Raw genomic sequence first — 18,835 nt, forward strand, 5'->3', positions numbered from 1 at the left:
ATTGAATAAATAACCATTCAACACAACAACTCAATATATACTGATAACAGTCATTGGCACTTTATTTTTCGCATTGTCAAAGAGCCATTGCCGATGTGGATAAGCTAAAGAAGATGAAAAAAAAAACATATTTATCATTGTATTTTAAAAATGAAAATAAAACGTTAAAATATAAGGAAGCAAATAAAACAATATTAGTTTTTTTCTCGTTACATAATTATATTGGACTAATTTCCTTAATTTTCTTGTATTGGACTAACAAGCTTTTGTTTGTCTTTCTAACAAACCATTAAATTTTCAAATATGTTACAAATTTTTTCCGTGTTCGAACCTTGGCTGAATTTGCGAGTCGTGAATAAACTTATATTCTCCAGCGTTTGGCTCACCACCTTGAAATATAAATATCACATTAACAAAATTTCAGAATGATAATTAAATTAACCATATAAATAATAATATTATATGATTGAGTATCATATCAGTAATCTTTTTTTTTTTGTTGCAGTCACAATTAACCAAATTCAAATATTTCTTAGTATAAAAACATAAAATATATTATGAGATATGTTATATAAAATTATATATAATTTATCAAATTTATATTTTTTATTCGTACCTGGACCTTCGGCTGAAAGGTGAGCATTACCAACAATAACGTCTTCTGGAGCAGTATCTCGAGATTCCGTTCTAAAGTTAGATGGTTGAACCTAAAAGGAAATTTTGATAAATTTTAAATTCAATTATATTTCAGTTAACCTCAACTGTACCTTTCTTTAAGATAATGTTTGCATAGTGTACAAGCAACTTGTCCTTTTACTGGAATTATACAAGATATTATTTGTACAAGGTTTTATTTAAACACCTGAAATAACACTAATTTCTAAACATATTGAAGTCATTTCCGGAATATGCTTTGGAAGTATTAGTTAACTGCAGTTTAGTAACACTTTATGGGGCTGTGTCTGCAAATAAATACTTACTATCCCCGAGGGATAATTGTAATCCCATTATCTTAGAACTAGCCATTTCTCGTTTATATCAATAATGTTATGATTGTACAAGTTTCAGATCACCAGATATTGATTGCAGATAGTAATCACTTAATACAATTTGATAAAAATAAGGCTAAGCAAGATTATAGATCTTATTTAACTCAGTTACTGTAAATTATTATAAATTGCATAGGCTTCATTAAGCGGAAATTCCGACGTCTTTATTGTAGCATAATATTTCCGAGCCGAAAAAAAAAGATAACAATCTTCCATACGAAGTTGTTCAATAAAAACTCTAAATCAATCTGTGTTAGGTAGATATTAATGAAAAATAAATAAGATATTTTTTAGATTCAAATAAAATTCATAAATAAGATAATATCTTCCTACTCTTAATTCAATTTGATAAGTAGTCTGCAAAAGTAACTTACTATACATAGTGGGGATCTACTTTATAACAAAGAATCGATAGACATAATATCTGCTTATTTTTTTTAAATCTCTACAAAAAAAAATGTTTACCTGACCATCGTTCCTCATAAGATCAGGCATAACGACACCTCCTGGATACCTGTTGTAGATGCCATTCAAATTGTAGTGCAGGTTCATATCGGGACCTATGTTCGCTTTTAGTAGCTGTTCCCAAATACCTCCTAAACAAAATAAAATTTAATTAATATATTCCACTATAGCGACGTAATTAAGTAAATACACTCAATGTATTTTGCTTCTGTATTGTATTTGCATATTTGTAAAAGCAGTAACAAAAATCAGTAAAATTTGTGTATTATTTTGCTGCCTGTTTGGTCTAGTGGCTTATGCTTATGATCCTTTAGCCTTATATTAGCTTTAGCTTATGAGGCTGCAGATCTCGAGTAGGTATGCCAATAAATTCTCAATAGTGGCCTTTAGTTTGACAGTATTAACACTCGCAAGCGTCGGATATAATATAAAGTTAAACTCTCTTCGGCCGTTAAGGATTGCCGTACTATCAAAGTGTGATGAAACCGAATAAACAGTACCTACCCAAGTTGTTGCAAGCAAATTTAAACACTTTATTATCTCCTGTGAATTCGGCTGACCTAATAATCTATATACATGATAACGAAATACAGCTCACTGATTAATATGAATTCTCAAAAACTATACCTAACACCAAACTTTAATGTTGTAAGGTAGATTTCTTATAGGATATAGACAACCGCTAAGAACAGCTTTTACGAAGTTTGTGTTTTATAATTTTCACGTGCGCAAAGCAGGTTCAGGGAGTCATTACACATAATATATAGAGTTCTATTATATATACGGCATTAGTATTTATTTTGTTCAATCTTTGCTCCAATTGACATTAAGTATCGCTGATGATATGTATGAAATTATGCCTTACCCTTATCAATAGACACGACTGGTCTATTGGACTGCCAAGGATATTCACCATGAGCTTGGAAATAAACTGCATACGTAGAGAGCTGAAGTATTTTTTTTAATTAGTAAATATTTTAATAAAACCAACATAATATTTTATCCGTAGATTATTGATCACTAGAAACGTCGTAAGTCTCACAATGAATTTAGTCAGCTGTGAAAAGTTTTTATTCATCTGGTCGAGAAGCCCACAAAAACCATTCGAAATTTAAAAATCTAAAAAAAATATTATTATCCATTATAACTACCTATAAAGGCAAAGGTCATATTCGTGATTCTGGCAATCGTCTAACGATACAAATAAGGCTTGATCACGATCTCACATTTAGTACAAACGAAAGTTGCCTTTTAAAATTATATATAGTAGTGTACCAAATTATAAAACTACTAGAGATATACTTTATAGTTTTATTCCTAAAAATATTTAGAGAACGCATAAAATAGATGAGGCAACCTTGAAAGTTTGCCAATGCACAAACACTGAACCCTGGGTCCGGACGCTGTAAACGTACAGAAGTTATACTCATTAAACATGTTCACCTGTGTATAATATAGAGCAAGCCAGTATTTTCCTCCATGTCCAACGAAAGCTGTTTCGTTAGCGTCTAATAGGCCAGTCGGCAAAGGCTGATGTAACGTTTCCGGGGATATACGAAGATTACAACCATACCTATACGTTTTAGTAATGAAAATAAATATTATTCCTTATATTTACACCAAACATGTTTTGGGAAAGTCTTACAATTATACTATTTAAAATTAATATTACCGAATAATATTGCTCTTTAAAAGGAACGTCGGTCTCAAAGAACGTTTTAGTACCTGAAAGTACTACGCACAATACGGATTTCAAAATATTTTATTATATATTTAATTGTTCCATATTCTGAGAATCTAATATATAAATAATATATTTTTCGAAAGACCCATTACTTTTTTGCTAGTCATAAAATTAACGACGAATTTTGTAACTGCAATTATATAAGTATTTTAATCATACATAAAGTATATATTATTAGGCCTATCTTACCAGTCCGGACATGCCTTCAATATGTCATAAGGAGCGCGATAGTACTCAGCCCGTCGCACTACGGGATTACGTATATTGAATCTCTCATTAGGATCGGTTAAATTGACTCGTTTTATTTTAACGTCTCTTCTTTCGCAAATATAGTCGTAATGAAATTTAGGAACAGATTCACCACGAGCGCAATATGTGGCTGTAACGAATTGAAAATAATAATTAACTATAATTGATATTAAGATTAAGTTATTCTTTGATTAATTAGTTGAAAATTACCCACATACGCATCTAATATCGTTTAAGAATTACAATAGAAACAAAAGTATAAACAAAAGATGGACGTTAAGATGCGTTTTATATTGGCCAATTCAAAACCTAACAGAAGATAAAGATTACTTGATAAAATTGATACCAATATGATTCAATGATTAGTCGTTGAAAAATTTTCCAAAAAGCTTGTGATAAGTAGGTACTAGGTAGGTACCAATAACTCATGTGTTATTATCGCTGTACATCATGGTCAACATGCTTAGTATTGCAGTTTCATTTGGAATGATGAGTGAGCCTGGCAGTGAGTTACAATAAACACAGAACATCGTATGTCTAACTTATGCTTCACACAGTGCCAATGTTTATGAGTTAACAATTATTAGTTACAATGTTTGTACCATATACCTATCTCGGTACCTTATGAATAATTCCACCATTTTTTTTCTATTATATGAGGCAGGATTAATGTGAATGTTTCTAGAAACTACTAACTTACTTTTGTAGGTATCATTGGTGGACACAACAGCGGCGTACCAGTCAATGCAGTATTTGTATCCCAAAACTGTTGGGTACCGTAGATAGGGCACTTTACATGTGAAACGTCCCTCCTGATACATAGCTCCCTAAAATAAATACAATTTGCATCATATTTAAAAAAAAAATAATTTACAAGACGTCACTGTTGTTTTTTATCGAAAGTTCATAGAATATATACATAATAGTATTATGTATATATTCTATGAACTTTCGATAAAAAATAAATAAATATAAAATAAATTTAGACACCTGTATTTACATACAGGCTATACAGACAAATCAACGTTGGTTATAGCGAAATTATACCTTTTTATAGGTACCTGACTTCCTTTAATAAAATACATAATGGTTCTTGGAAAAACTTGGATTCTTAAGCAGATATCAAGAACTACTTATTTACAGACGTCCCAATTTTTTAACAGTATGCCACGCGCCAGCGGCAAATGAGGGTAGGATCCATGTTCACTAATATAGACTAACGGCTTAGTGCGATAATTATTCATATAAATCTATAAATAATATTTGTAACGTCCCGTGACTATAAAAACTTAATAAAATACCTTGCAAATAACACTTCTTCTTCCAGGCGGTCGAGAGACGCCTCCAAAACAATAAGTCCGAGTTCCATTGATCATGATTTCCGTTACACCAATATGTGATATCAGGGTTATGCCGTTAATCCCCGCTAAAGCAAAACGCTGTAAACCAGCGCGTTTACGTACTTCGACGTTATTCTTCATACTCATTGTGTTTACAATTGCTTGCCATCCATAAACAAACTCGTGCATTGGACCTAAATAACATGTATATGTATATGACGATGTTGTAGATGATAGTGATTCAAAATAAACAAAAAAATGGCACCACCAATTTATGCTTTAAACTTTTTGAGGTAACAGTCTTTCTTAAAAAATATTCCGTTAATAGCAATTGCAATAGAAGAAATACAAACCAATTCCGAAACTGTCTCCGTCTAGGAAGTTGAACATTTCACCAAACGAATCTGGCATGAGACCGGCTATAACGGTAGACGTTTGCATGCCCTCGTCATGGAGCATAGGACCAATTTCATCCACTGGAGTCGTGAACTCGTGGGAAATGTTGCTGTAGTGAGCGCGCGACGCTTCGCTCTTATTTAATGCGGAATAACAGAAACAAAGTTAAATCTTCAGTTTGGGATTGGAATTATAGTTTTGAAAAATGCTAACTTAAACCGCTTGTATAAAATATCTCACAAAAACAATACATTTTAAAATTACAGCTAAGGAAAATTATTATAAAGCATATTATTATTTTGGTTCAATTTACTTTTCTCTTACCATAGAAAGCCATGTTGCTAACAAATAAGCCGCTAACCACATTTCGTAGGACGCCGCGATAGAAACAAAACGTAACTTTGTATTATTTAATTAAAATAATTGAGTAATAAAAGTAACTTGTTAGCAACATATTTTTTAATTAAATCAACTAATTGGAAACAAAAATAACTATGACAAGTGTTATATTTGACTATGCGAGTTCTTTCATTTTTCCCATTAAATTAATGAATCTTTTGCTGGAGCTGTTACATAAATATAAAACATCATATATACTATACGAAAAAATTAGCTATTAGCAAAAGCTACAGTTAGTAAGGATTAACTAAAAATTGCTTCGATAAAATGTTATAATATTGACCATATACTTATTTTATATGTTGAGGCCTCCAGGGTTTAATATTTTTGTTTATCGAGGTCAGATAAATAAATCCAAGTTTTTCGAAAAGTAATAATGTGGATTCATTACTTCTATTCAAATTTCAATTCAATTCAAACTCGTTTGTAGCATAACTTGATTGACCAAGATTGTTTAATCGAATATTTAAATACAGTATTCGATTAATCGAAATTAATTAAACAATTTTGTAATGAATTTTCAATGTGAATAATTTTCGAAATACATACAAGTTAATATCCTGGTAAAAGAATTATTTTAAGTGTCAAATTAAGAAAATTTGGGAGCATTATTATTATGAATAAAACTTGATTTAAATACATAGCAAAAAGTTTATTTTATAAAATAGCTACAAATTCCAGATCTATTTGGCGTAAGGATAATATCAGCATCGATTTACGAAACGTTAACATATTACATCAATTACAAGTCTTGTTAGTAGTTGTTCTTCTATTACAAAAAATAACTTCTATGATATTAATACAATATTACTACATGATATTTGAAATGTGATGAGATATATCGATAAGCTTCAACTAATTAAAACATTATATGCTTCATAAAGTATATAATTATATTGGTTTCAAATCCAAAAATCACATTCATGCATAGCATGCGTGATATTATTAAATATTATATTTTAATTACAGTTTTGATGTTACCATTTTATAAAATTTTAATATTATTACATTTTTAAGCAACTATAAAACAATAACAATATTCCACAAAAAGCAAATTCTAAATTTATATAAGCACCAAAAACTAAACAATATCATGAATATAATGATATTTTTGTAAACTAGGTAGAAAAACTCATGTCTGTGATTTCGTTTTTTATTTCAACGATAATAAATTTTTGCTTTATGCAACACTTACATACGCAGACCTGTGATCAGCGGATCCAAAAGACAACAAAGCCAATAGAAACCAGATTGAATTCAGAAAAAAAACATCAAAAGCCTGTACAATTTGCATCTATGATTTATTTAGATAAGAACAGAATAGAAATAGATACCTACTATCAAGGTGATAGATATGAATACTATCAAAGAGAAAAATAGTGAAATAAAAAGTTATTCTTTATCACTGATAAAAATCAAACGCTATATCACTGGTAAAAAAAATTAGAAATCACTGACGCACATTATAAAATAACTTTGTAATAAAAAAAAAATTGTGAAAACCACTTACAAATAACACAATAATAATCCAACAACCTTTTAACAACAACAAAGTAAATAACACATAGTTTACATAATATTATTAATATAATAAGAGATATTTATCGAAAATTAGATCTTTTTATTGAGTCAATTACGTAAGACTATTGAAAATAATTTCACATTATAAGCAAGAGTAAAATTTATCGTTTATATAATACTAGTAGTCGCCCTCGGCTTCGTTTGTCGCGTTTTAGGATGTTGGTTGTCGTGAGTTAGACAAAAAAGTAGACCTTTCTTGGAGTTCAAGTTTGCTCCATACCAAATTTCATTAAATTTGTTTCAGCAGTTTGGTCGTGAAAGACAAACAGACAGACAGACAGAGTTACTTTCACATTTATAATATTAATAATAATATATAATATAGTTCAAAACCGTTAGCGAACTTAATGTTTCAACGAATCTTTTTATATTATGATATTCTATTCACTAATACCTACATCAAACCCGAGGTGTGAAAATATATAGACACCGTGGATATTTACATGGAACAAAGTCTCAAGAAAATAAGACTTTCTTCAGCGTCTATATCGCATTGACATATCATCACGAGTTTGCCATGTTGAAAAAACGTAATATATATTTAAAAAAAAAGAAAAACGTAGTACATTAATAGTGAAAGTGATACTCTAAATCTATTTTCTATAATTAAGTCCTTTTTTGATTTCGTCTTAAATTCTCAGTATTGGCACGGCATAATGCCAAGTTTTCATAGTTTTCTAATGTAGATCTTATAAATTACGAGGCTAGAACATATAATTTACTAACATTTAATCATGACATCTATTGTAGATAAATTATTTAAGTTTTATTAATATTTTTTAATGAATTAGGGCCATTCATCGGTCATCTATGTCCCATTAATGAAGAGCATTAGTTTATATAGCTTCTAGAGTTAATTATAAAATTCAAATAGTATCAGTTTTATCGTACATTAGCCTCTACTATATAATACACATAGTTTACTTAATTTAAGATTTTATTGTCTAAATCGTTTATGAAAATATCTTATCGAAGATTGTGATAACTATAACTACTGCTCAATTACATTTTGATACATGTAAGTTATAATAAAACATTCCAAACATTATTTGGATCTTTGTGAAGGTAATACTTTCAAGAGTAAAATTACATCAACATTTGTTCGTTACTAATAAATTAAGTACAAATTGTGTTAATCAGATCTTTAGTTTCAATAATAGTTATGTACATATTTAATGTATATAGGAATTGTTAATTATATTGACGAGGTTACTTTTTTAGAATTACAGTTCATATGGCACTTGTACACTAATATCATCAAAATTAATACTAATAAAAAACAAATAAGTATTTTCGAATCATTATAAGATATTTTGAGTAAGATTTATTGTTCTGAAGATAACTAAAGTGTAATTTATAAAAATATATATAATCAGAGAGTATTATGGGAATATTCATATCAACCATTACAATATATTTAGCTAAGAAATATCAGCCTTTTCATTTCACAGGAATATATTATTTATATTTTCCTAGAAGTGGTCTTATTATTCTTATACAACCCATATGGATTATATAAACCATTATACAATAACCTCTCTTCCACACTTCGCCCTACCGTATTTAAGGAAAGAAATAGTTTTGTAAGTATACAGGAAGTACGTGTACAAGTCGTATTAGTACTTTTCACAGGTAAGGTATAAGTCATACCTAACAGATCCTTGTAGATCTATATTCGCGCGATCTTTGCTTCTTATTGAACTACGAATTATTACTTATTTTGTTTAATCTATTTTTACTATTACAGATTAAAAATTATATTGAGTTTATGGTTCATAGTATCATCTAAAGTTCATTTCACGAGGGGAAATACAAGTCCCCTAGAGTACAAAATACAAGTTATATAAGCAACTCGTTGGTCGACGCACGCGGCTAAAGATACTCGAGGCAAATTCGACATGTAAGACAATCCTAAGAAATGGTTTAGCCAATGAGAGCCGCGCATTTTAACCAATAAGCGCTCAAGGGCAACCTTTTTTTGGAAGCTAAATTCGTTAACATCAGTTTACAATGTTCTCATTTCTTATTATAATATCCAATCTGTACAAAATCCGATTTAAATGTGATAATAAAGAGGTCACCTAAAATACATACAACATTAATTCGAAAAATTATGAAATATGTTTTAAATATTATTAATATATACATAATTTATAAATATCGTTACGTTATTAAGTACACACAAACTGAAGCGAAAACCACAACGATAAAAAGACTAAAGTTCTAAGGTAGGTCGTTAACTTAAATTGAGAAATATTTATATACAGAAATTTGTTTTAAACATAAGAATTAAAATTTAATTTTTGGACATGAGTAGTAGACAGACAATGTACTAAATTTTAGTATTAATTTATGACTACGCATAATCTATAAAACAAATGAACATGTTGACCAAATTTAAAACGTACTTAATAGTAACAATTTATTTCTAGACATGTTTTAGTAAATTAGAGGATAATCTTTCGTCTATATAAGCGCCGCCCGTATCTAAAGTACTCTACGTTTGAGGCATGTTTCATCGTATAAAACAAACCTCAAATGTATTAAGCACAACCTGCCTACTATTCAAAATATTCATCGCACTGGCTGTTACATTTTAATATTCTAATGAGATTAATACTATCACTATGTGAATGTATTGAAATCCTATGCTTTCATAAATGAGATTAACACAAACCAATGATTGTAAACACATGATAAAACTATATCCTAAAATAATTGCCAGATTCCTTTTTTCATAAAGACATAAACTTGTCTAGAGATACAACGTCACTTGTGTAATTTAATAATTATGCTTAATAAAGTTCTATTAAACATGATCCTATAATCATTATTCCACTTAAACTACATTTGTATAGACTCATCAGCTTTTTTAAAGCATTTATTTAACGGATCTATCTTTTTTTACTTTCATGAACAGTTTGTATTACAAAAGTCAACCCGTTTCACTAACATAAATAAATAATTGTTATTTTTTTTTTCTTAACATTTCAAATATTTTCTATTATATTCTTTATGCATGCTATATTACGACAATAATATAAAGCGTATGGATTCGAGACAATCTCTTATAATTACGTTTTGCATACAAAAGTACAAAAATTTTACTTTTTCTTACCGTCTTATTAATAAACATTTTTAACTTTATTTTCATTTCTGTTGTTGGGTGTTTATTACATATTATTATTGTATTGTAATCTGAACTTGACGTCATATGTGGAGCACATAATATAAATAAACGTTTTGTGTGTAATATCAATGTAAAATAATTTTGAGAATCTTAAATTAATTTTAAATAAGTTTATTTGAGCCGAAATGGCACAGTGGTTAGAACGCGTGCATCTTAACCGATGGTTGTGAACCCAGGCAAGCACCACTGATTATTATTCATGTGCTCAATTTATGTCTATAATTCATCTCTCGGCGGTGAAGGAAAACATCGTGAGGAAACCTGCACGTGTCTAATTTCACCGAAATTCCGCCACATATGTATTCCATCAACCCACATTAGAAAAGTGTAGTGGAATATGTTGCAAACCTTCTCCTCAAAGGAAGAGGAGGCCTTACCCCAGCGGTGGGAAATACAGGATAGTAAAGTAACATTTTTTTTTAAATTAAATATAAACTGTCATGACTAATGATACACTACTAATACTGTATCATTAGTCATGACCAACTGACAGACGTCAGTAATGCTCCAGCTGCTAGACATTTGTAATAAACATTATATTCTAGCATAATTTGTTATTACGTTGATGAGTATTAATGGTTTATTAATAAGACGGTTGGATTAATTTATTCTACTCACTCAAACTAGATTATCATTCTTCTTTGTCTTCAACGGCAGACAGGAATAGTTTCTGGCACAAATGAGTGAACTTAGCTGTAACAAACACAATTAATATAATGAATTATATATACATATTTATGTAAAAAAATGCAATTACAATAATTTACTGCATTCATGTGCAACTTATGTACTGTTTTAAAATTCCTTCAGCAATAGCTGATATAATGCTTTTTCTTGATAATAATCAAGCAATTTTAATAGTTACATACTCGATACTTCTCTAACAACTTTGGGCTCGGACCGCACAAATAGGAAGTATACGGGGACTCCAGCGAGGGTCATTAGAGCACCAGCCACTACGGCAACAGGTTCACTGACTATCGGTACCACTAACAGCACCACACAGACCGTCACAAATACTATTGGCATCCATAGAGACACCTAAAAATATAAAAAAATGTTTTGATATAACAAGATAAACCCAAATATTAACTGTATAAAATTATATATTATATTAGCTAATTTCAAATACAATGATAAGGTTGAATGGTTAAATAAGTTATAAGTTAAACTAACCTTAATAGGCCTAACTAAGTGTGGCTTTTTATACCGCAGCCACAGCACCGCACTGCAGCTGAGAGTTGTGAAGAATGATTCCACCACAGTGCAGTATGTGATTAATGAAGTCAAATTGTTCGGGATCAGCATTAAAAGGGAGATCAACATCTGAAAGTTACACATAGAATTAATATCTTCTGTTAGTATTGGTACACAGACTGAAAAAAATGTTCATAAACTAAAGTTTTAATCTTTATTTTTGTTATACCTTTTGCTTGTTGCTGCTTCCTACCTTATAAGCCATTAAAAATAAAAAATAAGCACAGAGAAGCAATATTCAAAAATACTTACTAGGAACACAAGTGATGGTAGCGGTGACATACATTTGACATTTATATGTGCCAACAATTCCGGCATGTGACCATTTCTAGCACCTGCGAAGCACATACGCGATGATGTCATAATATGCACAGACAGACCACCAAGTATAGCAATAGCCACTAATGTAGGCATCGCCCATTTCATCCAGCCTAAAGCAGACACGGCAAAGTCCTGTAACAAAATAGTTCAGCAAATATGAATGAGGCACTTAATAGACCAAACTTTTCAATAATTTAGGTAACTTAATTAATTAAAAAATGTAAAACCCAAATGCCCAAATGTAACTATATATAATATATAAATAATATATATAAATAACAAATATTACATGAACAAACACAAAATTATGGAGGGTTTATATTTTAATAAAGTTTTATCTAAAAGGCAATAAATTTATTGTTAATGGAATAAATATAATACTCTCTGAAGACAAAATTTAATGCCAAACATTCATTTTTTTAAATCAATACAACGCACACAAATATTTCACTCATTAAAAGTACTTACAACTGCAATAGCTTCAGTGGCTCTTACTCCTGTTGGACCCAGTACAGCAAGATATGATACATTAGCCAAGAGATATATAGCTGTAACCAATGGTAGTGACAGATAAATAGCTCGAGGCAAATTTACAAATGGGTCCCGTAGTTCCTCTGTCATAAAGTTCAGGTAATTCCTAAAAAAAAAATAACACATAATAAAACAAATAAAATTTCAAGGCCATTTCACTTTTATAAATCGTTTATTACAAAAATAAGAAGGAATTTTTGAAGTCTACACTTACCATCCAGAATAAGAAAAGATTCCTGAATAGAATGCAACGGACCAGTCACTCACAGATGTTTTTGTTCCAACCCATCCATTGTCAAAGTGTTCTACTCCTCCTGTAGAAGTAATTTAGTTAGAAATATTTACTTGTTATTAAAATTAGAAAAAAATGTCTATTGGTATCATTTCAAATAAAATAAAACAAAAATAAAATCATAATAAGCACAAGAAAATTGTAATTAAAAGTATATGTATTACCTCCTGCCATCCAAACAATACCACCAACTATAATAATGACTAGTGCTGAGATCTTGGTGAACATAAATACATTTTGTATGCGGGTTGTAAACCTCACATCATAGGCATTTATGAATGTTAGGAAACCTGCAACAAGTAATCATTTAAATATTATATGTTGATTAAATTATAATTTGTTTTGTAAGTGTTAGAAAAATTTGTGTGGAAAATCAGATAGAAAAGAATCAAAATTGATTATCAATAATAAAAATATTAACACAAGATTAATGCTGATGTAACATTAGGTATGTTACATCAGCATTAATCTACTATGTTATTATTTATATTAGCTATGTGTTTTTTTTTTATTATACTTTCCAAAGATAATAATATAATAATTATGCAAAATAGGTGAAACTTTATATAAAAAATGAACGAAACTGGTTCTATCTCCTCAACATTCTATACTAACTTTTAGATACAAATTATAAAATTATTCATTAATCTATATTTAGAGTTAGATATTGTATTTTTATTTGAAGAGCTAATTATATCAACAAAAACTGCCTAAAATATAAAGTAAAATGAAACAAAGACATAAAAACTGATAATACAAAATATGAAATATTTGTATTGTAGATCTCTAAAATAACTACAATCCTACAAGTCCTCTGTTATATTAATGCGTCTAGACGATAACATTTACCGAGAAATGGTCCTATAGCCTATGCCTACAAATTTTGGTTATATTTTCACTCTAATAGAACATAGGCATGGACAAGTAGTTTTAAGATTAATAAATAGTCATTAACAATTACTAAGAAATGCTCATAGCCTAAAACAATGTATTCAATAATAAATAACTTTAAGATCAGCTACTAAATTAAAATAATTTCAAATTTTATCAAAGGGAAACATTTCTCCACAACTATGCGGATACTACTCAAGTATAGTAGAACCTACAAGAAATCCAGATGGACTCAAATAGCTGTCTCTTGAAAAACTTCACTAGCCATTTCTTTGTTTATATGAATTTTTGTTCAATCCAATTGCCACACAAGATTTTCAATTAAAAGAACATAACATTATATATATTATATTATAGTTATTCTACCGCCAAATAACAGTACTCAGTATTGTTGTGTTCCGGTTTGAAGGCTGAGTGAGCCAGTGTAACTACAGGCACAAAGGACATAAATCTTAGTTGGTGACACATTGACAATGTAAGGAATAGTTAATATTTCTTACAGCATCATTGTCTATGGGTGATGGTGACCACTTACCATCAGGTGGCCCATATGCTCGCCCGCCAACCTATACCATAAAAATAAATAAAAATAAAATAACATACAAATGAATGGCAGGTCATTGGTTAGAATTCATACCCTAGTTCACTAGTTGTTTGTATATTAATATTATTAATTTATTGTACTTACAAATTGTTACTGCTGCAATAAGCTTTCGACTAAGTGGGTCTATTGGACAATTTGGAAAGATTGGTTCCAAAAGATTGTTTGCAAATGTTAAGGACATAATTGCATTTGTACTCGGTCTGAAAGATAAATGTTTGCTGTAAATCTTATAGGTGACTAAAATACAACTTATCGTCATATAAATTATAAAATACTAAATAATTAGTAATTGGCTAATAATATTCCAAAACATACTAAGAATATATTTATATCAATATTGCTATTAAGTTCCAGCAAAATTATTTATTTACAACTATATTCAAATTAATCTGGGCACTTACACAAACACTAAATTAGCATCCCATAAGTACAGAAAAGCTGGCAATGGTCCAAAGGCTTCATTGATGTAATGATAATCACCTCCGCTTTGAGCTAGAGTTGTACCTATGCAAGGGAAATTTGATTGAAGATTGAATATTAATTTTATTCATAATCTATGCTTATATCATAATTATATCCATATTAATGGCTCAAAAGATGAAAAGTAGTGCACACAATTCATATATATATATTTTTATAAAATATCCTATTTTATTAGAATACATGGCAATTGGGAATTAATCTTAATATCATATTAAACCATTTTAATTATATTAAATATAAATTGCATGTATTGTAATATTGTATGTGATTTTTCATTTTAAGCTTAAATTTATTCTAACAAACATAAGAAGCATAAACAATTTGCTCATATTATGCAGATATTATTACACATTAATGTAGGTAGTAAAACCATAGAACCATACTAGAATAACATATAATATTTATTATAAAGGTAGTTTAAATAAAATGTCTTAAAAAATATTTAACTAGTGATTTTATTACTGAGTGAGGTTCTTATGAATAAAGTTAGGTCTTATATTTAACATGCATTTAGATGTTATAAGGAAACTTTGTTTTTATTTACCTAGTTCGGCATAAGACATAGCTCCGAGAGTCGCTAGTACTCCGCACGCAGCCCAAACCGATAACGCACCCCATACCGATCCAGTTTTTTCTAAGACTTCTTTAGGAGATATAAAAATACCACTGCCAAATATAATACCCAGAATTATCGCTACCCCTTCCAATAGCCCCAGCTGTTTTCGCATTTTTACCCTTTCGTTAGTCATTTTGTAGTATGACCACTTTTACGTAACTTGTTTTGAACACTGGTTGCAAATGACCGTAAGGCTTTATTTTAAAGAAGTAGAACACAATCTTTCCCGTTACTAGACCAACTTAACCTATATAAAACAGAAACAAGTAATTGACCTCTCACATGACTAATTACTCTTTTTAATTGGTATGTGAAAACTGAAGCATATGAGAGCAGGCTCATTCACATTCAAGATAATATTTTTTTGAAGATGCTAATCACATTTTCAGGATTTTTTAAAATACCTACGAATATTTTGTTAATGCGCTACCTACCGACACAGATATTTTTGACAGACTAAAATAGATATTCGAACTCCGAGTTTCACTCGCCAATCGCCATCAATCGGTATTCAGTAATCGGACATCGGTAAAAGTCTAGTTAGAGTGAATCAGAGTAAAACACACGTTACATTATTTTGATTGCAGTATACATGCATTTATTTTACTCTAAGCTAATATATCGAAGAGTTGGCCTTGAGGAGTTGTTATTCTAAGCGAAGTCTGAAGCAGCGAAATTTGCTGCCTGCCTCGGTGAATTTTCTTCATCGTCAGGGCCGCCGTAAGCGGGGGTGCGAAGCGTGCACCGCACGCGGGCGGCACGTCCAGGGGGCGGCAAATTGAGCAATACATCACGTACCTAATTCAAGTCATTATTATAATTCCCACAAATCCTTAAGTAAAATAAATTATTCAAAGCATCGAAAAATATCGCACTCAGTAAAGTCAAAAGTCCGTCCGTCTGTTATCCTATGAAAAACAATACTGTCGAAGTTAGGAGAATCCCCTTTAAGCTTCCTTATCAATTGGTAGATTAGGTATCCGTTACTTGTAGTAGGGCGTTGTCGTAGGGCGGCTTGAAGGGTATCACGCCGTAAGTTATATTGGTGGTCGCTCGAAATAGCAGAGCTACGGGCACCGTTAAACCGGGCGCGGAGGGCATACGTTCGCTGTCGCAGGCGCAACGTGCTCAACACAAACTTAGAGGTACACCTGTGGGCTGTACATCGTCAGTTGAAAAAAGAGTTAGAAAAGGCGTTAAGTAAACAGAGAGCAAAAGGGCGCCCCTATCGTGGTTTGCGAGGGAAGCTCCGGACACACGGCGCTCCTGTTACGGAATACCTACCGCCAGATCTTCTGCGACTGATCGGGGAGCTATTTCCGGGAAAAAGGGCGGGTCATTCAACCATCGCTGCCCTAAAACACCCTGAAGACCCGGACAATGGAGGCGGTGGTCCAAGGGAACGTAGTCCTAACGGTATCACCGGACTTGGCGAACGACTTCAATAGTCTTCCTTTCTTTTTTTCTTAATTTAATTTACGGCATCCACGGGCTCATAGGCCCATGCCTTTTTTATATTTTACATTTATACACTTTGGCGTTTTATACTTTATATTTTTACTTAACATCAGCAGATATTCGCTAGACTTCAAGCTCGCCGTCTTCCTTTCGAGACCATAGTACCATTTCGATATCACGAGTTGCCTTCCTATCTCAGAAGGCCGTTGGGGCATACCTCCAGGATCAGGTGATCCTTTGGGAGGGGGCGATGGACGACTTGTCCGGTGTTTGAAGTTGGTTTGACTGGCTCCTGCGGGCACCGACCTCGCCCGGGATGGGTGTGTTGTGTCACGGTGACGGGGCGAACCTTTCAGATGGCGGCCCTAAAGTCAGAGTGTCGCTCACGGTGGATCGAATCGAGATGCTGGTCTTGATGGTTTCTCTAACTAATACGGAGGGCCTCCTAATCCACGGTCCTTGCTGAGGTCTCCTCGAGGAGCATCTACCGTCCTCCAAGAGACGGTAATTAAGGTGCAGACACATATGAAGGGTCAGGGCCTCATCCTGGATGGAGCTTCGTGCAACATTTTGTCCAACTCAGCTTAAAGCTCATCAATGCCAACGTAGGAGGTCCTCCTACGTTGGCATTGATGAGCAAACCAAACACCTTGCCTGCGTGCGCTCTATGGCATTGTATTTTTTATTTATTTTAAATAAATAAATCTAATCCACTCCAGCCCATTTCCGGTCACTGCTGGATATGTCCAGTCCTCTCCAATTGCACGCCACTGAGATCGTTCTTGGGCTACTCGCATCCAGCTCCTACCAGCCGTCTCTCGTAAGTCGTCACTCCACCGTGCCCGAGGACGTCCACACTACTTTTGCCGAGACGCGGTCTCCACTCTAGAACACGTTTTCCCCAACGGTTATCGGTTCTGCGACAAATATGACCGGCCCACTGCCACTTCAGTTTATTAATCCGGTGGGCTATGTCGATGACTTTGGTTCTATGGCGGATCGCCTCATTTCTTCTGATGCTATCCCGCAGAGAAACGCCGATCATAGCCCTTGCCATAGCACGCTGAGCGACTTTAAACTGGTGGACCGGCCTTGCCGTGAGTTTCCACGTTTCGGCTCCGTATGTCATGACGGGTAGGACGCACTGGTTGAAGACTTTCGTCTTAAGGCACTGTGGGATCGACGATGTAAAGATTCGACGTAATTTTCCAAACGCTGCCCAACCTAGCTGAATTCTTCTATTCACCTCGTCCTCAAGGTTGTTTCTACCTAATCGCAAAGTCTGGTCATGGTAGATATATTTTTGAACAACTTCGAGGACGGTACCGTGTATCGCAATCGGTTCCGGTAGAACATGTTCATTGAACATGACCTTGGTTTTATCCAAGTTCATCCGTAGGCCGATACGCATAGAAGAATCAGCAAATCTTAAGTGAGAGATGTATTCGCCATTGATGTTGATGCCACGTCCTTTCCAGTTCAGCGTCTTGAACATATCCTCCATTGAATTAGTAAATAATTTGGGGGAAATAACGTCCCCTCGTCTCACACCTTGATGCAATGGTATGGGATTTGTTTGCTGATTCTGTACTTGGACGGAAAATACACCTATTTTTGGTTTAAGGGTTGGACTCCCTTAATGCTCGTAACAAGGCTCTTATCTTACGGGACCGTGGGAACAGTGCTGCTGACCCGCTTCGCCGAAGAAGACCAGTAGAAGGGGTCTTCGCTATGGATGTCTTCTCCTCCCGCCATAATTGTCCCGGGGTTAAGGGTTTCTGTACCCTGGGAATTCCCTAGGAAGTGGAACTCCGCAGAGGTGAGCCTACCGTTAGGACGTCACGGTAGTATGCACAAACATACACATTTCGTAACATCCTCCAAAAAGACAGAGTGGGACGCTAACGTTGGTTTTTTAGCAGGTATACACCCCACCTCATGTGGAGGAATAGTGGTATGCGTTATTGCA

At 32.5% G+C, this 18,835-nt stretch overlaps 2 protein-coding genes across 3 annotated transcripts; both read right to left on the reverse strand.

Moving 5' to 3' along the window:
• Nucleotides 1-205: 205 nt before the first annotated feature.
• On the reverse strand, nucleotides 206-5,640 carry LOC124543174. The gene is made up of 10 exons (XM_047121250.1): nucleotides 5,568-5,640; nucleotides 5,201-5,378; nucleotides 4,809-5,041; nucleotides 4,208-4,334; nucleotides 3,448-3,637; nucleotides 2,958-3,087; nucleotides 2,380-2,461; nucleotides 1,515-1,645; nucleotides 617-707; nucleotides 206-389 (listed from the first exon to the last, which is right to left on the reverse strand). Exons 1-10 carry the CDS (start codon nucleotides 5,607-5,609, stop codon nucleotides 307-309), a joined length of 1,287 nt encoding a protein of 428 aa, XP_046977206.1. The 5' UTR covers nucleotides 5,610-5,640; the 3' UTR covers nucleotides 206-306.
• A 5,212-nt stretch (nucleotides 5,641-10,852) lies between these two features.
• Nucleotides 10,853-15,963, reverse strand: LOC124543333 (large neutral amino acids transporter small subunit 1). 2 transcript variants are annotated; one of them, XM_047121533.1, is made up of 11 exons: nucleotides 15,843-15,857; nucleotides 15,337-15,655; nucleotides 14,711-14,813; nucleotides 14,394-14,509; nucleotides 12,979-13,104; nucleotides 12,737-12,836; nucleotides 12,460-12,628; nucleotides 11,923-12,123; nucleotides 11,590-11,739; nucleotides 11,283-11,454; nucleotides 10,853-11,106 (listed from the first exon to the last, which is right to left on the reverse strand). In XM_047121533.1, exons 2-11 carry the CDS (start codon nucleotides 15,539-15,541, stop codon nucleotides 11,045-11,047), a joined length of 1,404 nt encoding a protein of 467 aa, XP_046977489.1. In that variant the 5' UTR covers nucleotides 15,542-15,655; nucleotides 15,843-15,857; the 3' UTR covers nucleotides 10,853-11,044. The 2 variants fall into 2 exon arrangements, with proteins under 2 accessions (XP_046977489.1, XP_046977488.1); XM_047121532.1 differs by having other exon boundaries at nucleotides 15,337-15,963.
• Between the last annotated feature and the right edge of the window lie 2,872 nt (nucleotides 15,964-18,835).

The sequence above is a fragment of the Vanessa cardui genome, chromosome Z (genome assembly GCF_905220365.1).
Source record: "Vanessa cardui chromosome Z, ilVanCard2.1, whole genome shotgun sequence".
NCBI lineage: Eukaryota > Metazoa > Arthropoda > Insecta > Lepidoptera > Nymphalidae > Vanessa > Vanessa cardui.

What these genes read in the sequence shown, in the direction of transcription:
- LOC124543174 (XM_047121250.1), bottom strand. Translation starts at nt 5,609, where the DNA reads ATGTGGTTAGCGGCTTATTTGTTAGCAACATGGCTTTCTATG. An exon ending in CACCAATGATACCTACAAAA is followed by an intron (nt 3,638 to 4,207) that starts GTAAGTTAGTAG and finishes AATTCGTTACAG; the next exon opens with CCACATATTGCGCTCGTGGT. An exon ending in CCTTTCAGCCGAAGGTCCAG is followed by an intron (nt 390 to 616) that starts GTACGAATAAAA and finishes TTATATTTCAAG; the next exon opens with GTGGTGAGCCAAACGCTGGA.
- LOC124543333 (XM_047121532.1), bottom strand. Translation starts at nt 15,541, where the DNA reads ATGACTAACGAAAGGGTAAAAATGCGAAAACAGCTGGGGCTATTGGAA. An exon ending in GATGCTAATTTAGTGTTTGT is followed by an intron (nt 14,510 to 14,710) that starts GTAAGTGCCCAG and finishes TTTATCTTTCAG; the next exon opens with ACCGAGTACAAATGCAATTA. An exon ending in TACCATCACTTGTGTTCCTA is followed by an intron (nt 11,740 to 11,922) that starts GTAAGTATTTTT and finishes TGTAACTTTCAG; the next exon opens with ATGTTGATCTCCCTTTTAAT.